This window comes from Salmo salar, chromosome ssa20 (genome assembly GCF_905237065.1).
Source record: "Salmo salar chromosome ssa20, Ssal_v3.1, whole genome shotgun sequence".
Classification (NCBI taxonomy): domain Eukaryota; kingdom Metazoa; phylum Chordata; class Actinopteri; order Salmoniformes; family Salmonidae; genus Salmo; species Salmo salar.
Genome location: NC_059461.1, coordinates 28,941,998 through 28,950,500, shown reverse-complemented (window position 1 = coordinate 28,950,500; position 8,503 = coordinate 28,941,998). Strand labels below are relative to the sequence as shown.

Genomic DNA, 8,503 nt, shown 5'->3' with positions numbered 1-8,503 from the left:
AAAGTCACATTCAACAGATAATACGTTTATTTTGTAGTAAATAAACTCAAATACATGAAAGTGCTTCAGTGAAATATCAGACGGTATGACCCAGTTGGATAAGCTACATTACAACACCGTTCTTCGACACCCAACAGGTGATCTACTGCGCACGGCCAATCTTTGTTGGTCTGTCTTATCCATAAGGGAGAAACATCTAATCAGAATCACAACTCGATCTTCTCAGAATGTACCCATTCATAACACCTTCAGTTATAATGAATTCACTCAAAAAACTACTGATAATAGATGGGTGAAATGCAGTTTAGGCCTAAATGTCCTTTAGAAACTACACTAAAAACAATAAGTAGCATTGCCAAGAGTATGAAACAGCCCCATTTGAGTCAACAAATTCATGACCCTTTTTTTCCCCTTTATGAAAAACAATCTGCAGCTGAAAATGTGTTTTCTAAATCACAACTCACCATAATTAGTTCAAACACCTGCACCACAGGAGGTTGGTGGCACCGAAATTGGGGAGGACATGCTCATGGCTGGAGTGGAATGGTATCAAACACATGGTTTGATGCCATTCCATTCGCGCCGATCCAGCCATTATTATGAGCCGTCCTCCCCTCAGCAGCCTCCACTGACCTGCACCTCAAACTACCTGGTATGAGAATATTTGTTTTATGTAAAGATGCAATTTCCCTGTAGAAATGTGCAAGGTCATGCTATCATTTTGACACAGGGCTGCTATTAGTAATACGTACATCAACTGACATATCTTTACACTTAAAGCAGGATTAACCCAAAATTAGATCTAAATAAAAAGACAAAATCCAAACAGTCATGTACCCTCCTGCCCCGCTCACTCCCGTCCCCTCTCACTGTTGTGGACAGGTATGGTTTGTTTGCAGTTTGGACAAGCTTGGTGGTGGCTGGAGCCAGGCAGCCCCACAGGGTGCTCAGTGGTGGCGATCAGCAGGGTATCCAGGGTGATCTCTGTGCATTTGGCTATGAAGCGGATGAAGGGGCGGATGTCACCTTCGTTGGCTGTGTCCAGAACGGCGTAGTACTCTGACCTTTGCTCTTTGCGGATGGTGATGGGTGGGTAGCGTGCCTGCATGAGCACCAAGTTCATTAGCAGCCGTGATGTGCGTCCGTTCCCATCCACAAAGGGGTGCACGTACACCAGCTTATAGTGGGCGAGTGCTGCATACTCCACGGGATGCAGCTGCAGAGCCTCCTCTGAGTTGAGCCACTGCACCAGGTCCTGCATGTGGCGCTCCAGGTCCTGTGGGTGAGGTGGGATGTGGTGGCCTACAAACACCTGGCTGGTACGCAGTCGCCCACCCTCCACAGGGTCTGCATAGCCCAGCACGCGCCGGTGGATCTCCAGGATGTCATTGACGGTGATGGCCCCAGCTCGGGACAGCAGCGTGGTGTTGATGTACTTCATGGCCGCGTCCACACCGATGACCTCGTTCTGCTCCTGCAGGCTCTTGCCGGGCACGGCGTAGCGAGTCTCAATTATATGGCGGATCTCAGACAGAGTGAGTGTGTTGCCTTCTATGGCCACTGTGTGGTAGATGTGGTGGTAGTACGTTTCCTCCATGACACGTCTAAGAGCAGAGTTACCCTTGGGGATGGACATCAGCCTGCGTACTTTGCTGTCGATAACCCCAAAGTGGCGTTGGTCAATCTCCTCCACCAGGGGGAGTGTGCGGTCACGGCTCACCAGGGCCCTCTCGTTGCATGGTGAGATGGCAAGGGCCTTGGTATACAGATGGTCCGCCTGGACAACGTCCTTCTCTTCCAGAATGGTGCCCAGCTCCGTCAGAGCTTCCACAAAGTCTGGGTTCATGTTGAGTGCATGCACCAACAGCTTGTGGGCCTTCTCTCTCTTCCCCTGCTTCTTCATCTCCACAGCCTGTTGCAGTGCTGCCTTGGCCTCCAGCTGGGTCTCTGCAATCAGCACACACGAAATACATTGCATAACTAGGCTGTGCTGTCCAAGACATGTATTAACCCAAGCAGAGGTGATTTCATATTTGTACTTTTAAATATGACTCATGAACCCAAGAGTATGGAGGGTATTATCCTCCCACTCTTAACACACTCTGGAAATGAATTATCCCTATTAACTGACCGCTGTATTTTCATTTTGAACAGTGCTCTACCACTGACGGTTGATTTAGATTCTTACAACCAGAAGTATATATTTCATGAGAACCTTACCTATACTGGGCTTGGCCCTAAGGGGCAGGAGATCGAGGGCTGTAAAGGGGACAGTGAGGCTGGTGGACTGGACAGTGGGGCGCTGAGTTTTACCCCACAGCTGGCAGTGCAACTGGGCAATCCCCTTTAGAGTGATACAGCATTCGTCCTCCACCCCCACCATGGGCATCAACAGCGCCACCAGAGAGCCCAGGAACAGGCAGAGCAGCGGTCCCCATCCGCCAAGGAGATGGCCACTTGTGTAACGCCACCACACCGTTAATGAAGCCATCATCACTGATGATAGTATCCTCCATTCTCAAGTGACACGTCCCCCATCTATTCGAGTTAGGCTAGCCGAGGAACAGCTGTGTAGGAGAAAGGCAGAATCAGAAGCAGTTTTCACACAGAATTTATGGTAGTTTCATTTTGACAGCTGTGTACATGTCAAACGAAAAACTGCGGAGGCAGTCTTTAGCTAACGTAGAGCGTAAGTGTTAAATTGAGTAGCTAAATAACCCATACAAAACTAGTACGCCTAACTAGCTATATGGCTAAATATAATCACCCAATACACAGGATACATAGCTAGCTACTGGCAGTATTTTCGACAAGCCAGGCACGTACTGTAAAAATGGCACTGACAGCTGTTAGCTAGCTAGCAAAGCATCTTCATCAGCGTACTCACCTTATTACACCATTCTTGACTAGAAATCAAACAAACTACGTGTAAATGTTAAATACAAGTATCAGTCTCTAAGTAACCACTATCGTTTGTAGACTAAACATACATTACGTAGCTAAAGCGCTGCTTAGCTAGCTATGAACGTCTTGTAAATACACATCATCAACTTCCTGGGAAAACAAGCCGGTATATGTGCTGGAATATGATTGGTCACAACAAGATTGTTCGTTGCTGTTCATTGGCTCAGATCTCCCAAGCATGCTTTTATTCAGCAAAACAAACACCGGGTCGTAGCCCTTATTGATTGGATGTTGGATGGAAATGTAGGCCTATTATCTATTAACCGGAGTTAACAGTATATAATGTAATAACTGTCATTATGACAATAGAATTTGGTTAGTAAATCGTTATGCATTGATTAAATAGGTCGACCTGTATTGTATAAGTAGCAACCTAGCCTAGACTGCAGCCTATGTTGACAGTCAGCACTGAATAACTAACTTGGTGACCATGCAACAGTTCTAACACTACTCCTAAATTGCAAATTGGCCTATAGATATTCCTATTTTATTTTACCATGGCAGTACCATGAGAGTCAGTGCTGAGAAGCATCCTCTACCAGTTTAAGCGGGTGGGTAATAGAGTCATTTAACTAAATGAGTCCCTTCAGGGTAGTGTAACTTGGTGAGAAAAAAAAAAACTGTTTTATTTCACCAGATTTTTATATTCTGTCATGAGCACATACTCAACTTAATAAAAAACATGTTTTCTCATCTCAAGATGTTAAATAAAGAAATGACTTAGTACCAAATCAGTCATGAATCCACTTGTGACAGGGGGAATGGAAGCTTGTTACATGGAGGGGCAATTGAATGCAAGCTTCACCCCAGAAATGTTTAGCATTAAAACATTTCTAGTCTGTCTATCTATGCGTTAATTTTTTTGTATTTTTTTTTTAAGGAATAGTTTCACCATATTAAAATTTACCTTAAAATGAAACACTAATCACATTAAATAAATAATACTTTTCAGGTATGACTTTGTCAAAGCAACAAAATAACTACGGCTGTGGAGAAGTGGTGAAAACTTGGAGAAATGTTTGCGTTAAGAGAATTCAAATCTTCCTAGAAGTCACAGAGAGTACACAGAGAGTCATGCCAAAATGCTGAATTTATTTAATTTTCCAAGGGCACTTCATTTAATATAACAGGTTTTTCAAATGTAATATTGCTGCACAATTTCTACTTAAAATATCAAAGGGACTCATTTCGTGGAATGACCCAATATCAACTCTCTCAGAGGAGACAGCTACTAGCAAAGAAATCCTTGCCCCCAGAACACTGGATAATTACTTTCCATGATATCTTGATTAATTATAGATCCAGCAGCTATTACAGAGAATTAAAACACATCAGTACATTCTGTCCCCTGGCTTCCTGCAAGCTTTGAGATCAACTGTGACAAGGCACAATTGTGTCATGAGCTGGACAGATACAGTGCCTTAAGAAAGTGTTGACTTATTATTTTGTTGTGTTACAGCTTGAAATCCTAATTGATTAAATATATTTTATTTCTCACCCATCTACACACAATACAACATGACAGAGTGAAAACATGTTTTTGTAACATTTGTGCAAATGTTTTGAAAATGAGATACAGAAATATCTCACCGCTGAGTCAATACATTTTAGAATCACCTTTGGCAGCGATTACAGCTGTGAGTCTTTCTGGGTAAGTCTCTAAGAGCGTTGCACACCTGGATTGTACAATATTTGCCCATTATTATTTTCAAAATTCTTCAAGTTCTGTCAAATTGGTTGTTGATCATAGCTAGACAACCATTTTCAAGTCTTGCCATATATTTTTAAGCAGATTTAAGTCCAAACTGTAACTCGGCCACTCAGGAACATTCACTGTCTTCTTGATAAGCAACTCCAGTGTAGATTTGGCTTTGTATTTTAGGTTATTGTCCTGCTGAAAGGTGAATTCATCTCCCAGTGTCTGATAGAAAGCAATCTGAACCATTCCTTTTATTTTGTATCCTGAAAAACTTCATTCCTTTTATTTTGTATCCTGAAAAACTCACCAGTCCAAAACGATTACAAGCATACTCATAACATGGTTGCAGCCACCACACTGCTTGAAAATATGGAGAGTGGTACTCAGTAATGTGTTGTATTGGATTTGCCCCAAACATAACACTTTGTATTCAGGACCAAAAGTGAATTACTTCGTCACATTTTTTGCAGTTTTACTTTAGTGCCTTGTTGCAAACATGATTTATATTCTGTACAGACTTTCTTCTTTTCACTGTTAATTAGGTTAGTATTGTGGAGTTACTACAATGTCGTTGATGTATCCTAAGTTTTCTCATATCACAGCCATTAAACTCTGTAACTGTTTTAAAGCCTCATGGTGAAATCCCTGAGTGATTTAGTTCTTCTCCGGCGACTGAGTTAGGAAGGACGCCTGTATCTCTTTAGTGACTGGGTCTATTGATGCACCATCCAAAGTGTAAATAATAACTTCACCAGCCACCCGGACAACTGATGAAACTGAGGAGTATTTCTGTCTGTAATAAAGCCCCTTTGTGGGGGAAAAACTCAAAAACTCATTCTGATTATCTGGGCCTTGCTCTATGCTGTCCCAGGCCGACCCATGGCTGCTCCCCTGCCCAGTCATGTGAAATTGATAGATTAGGGCCTAATTTATTTATTTCAATTGACTGAGTTCCTTAAATAAACTGTAGCTCAATAAATTCTTGTCACGACTTCCCCCGAAGTTGGTCCCTCTCCTTGTTCGGGCGGCGTTCGGCGGTCGATGTCACCGACCTTCTAGCCATCGCCGCTCCATTTTTCATTTTCCATTGGTTTTGTCTTGTCTTCCATCACACCTGGTTCCAATTCCATCAATTCCATGTTGTGTATTTAACCCTCTGTTCCCCCCCCCCCCATGTCCTTGTACGTAATTGTTTGTTGTAGTGCTTTTGCACGGTATGCTGGTATTTTACCGGGTTTTGTTTGACCCATTTATTGTATTCTGTTGACGGCGGTTTATGGTTATTGAACACAACTGTTGTAAATCAGTTTCCGCTCTCCTGCGCCTGACTTCTCTGCCGCCAGTAGCATCGCATTACAATTCTTTGAAATTGTTGCATGTTGCATTTATATTTTTGTTCTGTATAATAACTTCCCCATGCTCAAAGGGATATTCAATGTCTGTTTTTTTTTACATTTTAAACCATCTACCAATAGGTGCCCTTCTTTGCGAAGCATTGTAAAACCTCCCTGGTCGTTATGGCTGAATCTGTGTTTGAAATTCACTGCTTGACTGAGGGATTCACTGCTTGACCTTAGTCAGTATGTGTGGGGTACAGAGATGAGGTGGTCATTCAAAAATCATGTTAAACACAATTATTTCACACAGAATGAGTCCATGCATCTTATTATGTGACTTGTTAAGCACGTTTACTCCTGAACTTATTTAGACTTGCCATAACGAAGGGGTTGAATACTTATTGATTCAAAACATTTCAGCTTTAATTTTGAATTAATTTGTTTACATTTCAAAAACATGATTCCACTTTGACATTATGGAGTACTGTGTGTGGGCCAGTGACACAAAATCTCAATTTAATCCATTTTAAATTCAGGCTGTAACACAACAAAATGTGGAAAAAGTACATGGGTGTGAATATCAGTGTAGGCCTATCAGCTAAACCAATATTTTCTCGACCCACTGATAATCCAGTCATTGTTGCATTGAGTAGGTGTTCATTGCAAATTGAAGGGCTATTTCTTCCTGGAAAATACAGTGGATATTTGCAATTTTTTGGCATTAGCATATAAACATCTATAGGCAATACTGTGTTATAAGATAAACCCCTCAAGTGTCATGCTTAGCTCTCTCTCCCTGTTACAGCTCAATTAGAGTACAGGCAGTGTGGAGGCCCTCAGAGGAACACCAGCCAGCGGTGTAATGCAGGAACAGGCTTTGCTTGTAATTAGACTAGCACAAGCCAAAACCCTGGGGGAGCAGTTGATTCTGCTCATTTTGATAGGTTAATGAGAGCCCTGCTCTGTAGATCCCTGCTACTGGAGGCTATGGAAGGAAATTCATTAAAAGGCATAGAACAAAATATGCATTTGCAGAGAAATATACTTCAAATGTCCTACTACTGATGTCCATTTAAAGCACTGCTTAGCCTGATTGAGGTGACAGCTAGTTAAAGGCCTCAGATCGATCTGCAGCCGACAAAAAGGATTTCCCCATAATTCAGTCTTTGTATTTCCATTTGATCTGAATGCTTACATTCTAATTTATACAATCACCTTTTAGTCAGTCACTGTAAAGCCATATAAAATGTTAAAATTCTGATGTGTAATGTTTTTTTTTCCACGAGCTGTGCATTTCTCTGTAGTTTCACTTATAAACAGGGGAGGGCAGTATTGCCATACTCTTGACATTTTTCAGAGCTGAATTACTGTGAGTTTGATAACAGCAATATCAATGAACAACAAGAGAAACACTACTGCTGCCAGTGTTACTGCGTCATTGCCATCGTGAAATACGTCGCCTCTTGTTTTTCCCCACTCTGATAAGATCGTTGTGATTATTACACCAACAATTTATCATTGAATTAAAAATAAGAATTTGTTCTTAACTGACTTCCCTAGTTAAATAAAGGTAAACATTTTTTATTTTTTTTAAATGGTTTAGTAATGCATCCCTCCCTCATTTAATTCGATTTTAGGTGTACTCTTTTGGACCTCCTGGGGTACTACTCACTGAGGATTCATCATTCCGTGTTCACAGTTAACATTGAATGATGGGTTAGGGTTAAGGGTTATGTTAAAGGGCTAAGGTTAGGGGAAGGGTTAGCTAATATGCTAAGTAGTTGCAATGTAGCTAAAAAGTAGTAAGTAGTTGCTAATTATCTAAAATGCTAAAGTTGTCAGTGATGAGATTCGAACACACAACCTTTGGGTTGCTAGACATTCATGTTATAGTTAAGGTTAGGGTTAGGAGTTATGTTAAATGGTTAGGGAAAGGGTTAGCTAACATGCTAAGTAGTTGCAAAGTAGCTAAACAGTAGTAAGTAGTCGCAAAGTTGCTAAAATGCTAAAGTTGTCCGTGATGAGATTTGAACAAGCAACCTTTGGGTTGCTAGACATTCGCGCTGTATAACCACCATTCTTTCATTTTTGCCTTAAAAGTAACCTTCTGTCTTATGTAACCATACCAAACGGAACATGTCATACTTATTTGGGTATCCCGGATTTACGTTTACTGTGTACACACACACACAAACACAAACACGCACACGCACACGCACACACACACACATGAGTAAACACACCCACATAGATAAACACAGCCTTCCCAACAGGCTGAGACCAGCTAAAACTGCAGTTGTCTGTCTTCTGCTGGGCCAAGGAGAAAGTTCATGAGAGAGCTCTCCTCTCCAACCCCAAGCAGTTCTAGCAGCCAAGTGTATTTACTGTAAAGGCTCCATCCTGCTCACTCAATCGAATAGGGGTGGAGGTGTACGAGAGAGAGAAAAAAATATTGTTAATTTATGTAATACTTCATATACTGTACATTGCTTTGGCAACCACC

The 8,503-nt window shown here is 41.7% G+C and overlaps 1 protein-coding gene across 1 annotated transcript; it reads right to left on the bottom strand.

Annotated features, from left to right (window-relative positions):
* Positions 1-9: 9 nt before the first annotated feature.
* On the bottom strand, positions 10-3,066 carry LOC106580317 (FIC domain protein adenylyltransferase). Its single transcript, XM_014161196.2, has 3 exons — positions 2,888-3,066; positions 2,221-2,567; positions 10-1,947 (listed from the first exon to the last, which is right to left on the bottom strand). The coding sequence occupies exons 2-3, from the start codon at positions 2,492-2,494 to the stop codon at positions 851-853; spliced, it is 1,371 nt and encodes a 456-aa protein (XP_014016671.1). The 5' UTR covers positions 2,495-2,567; positions 2,888-3,066; the 3' UTR covers positions 10-850.
* Between the last annotated feature and the right edge of the window lie 5,437 nt (positions 3,067-8,503).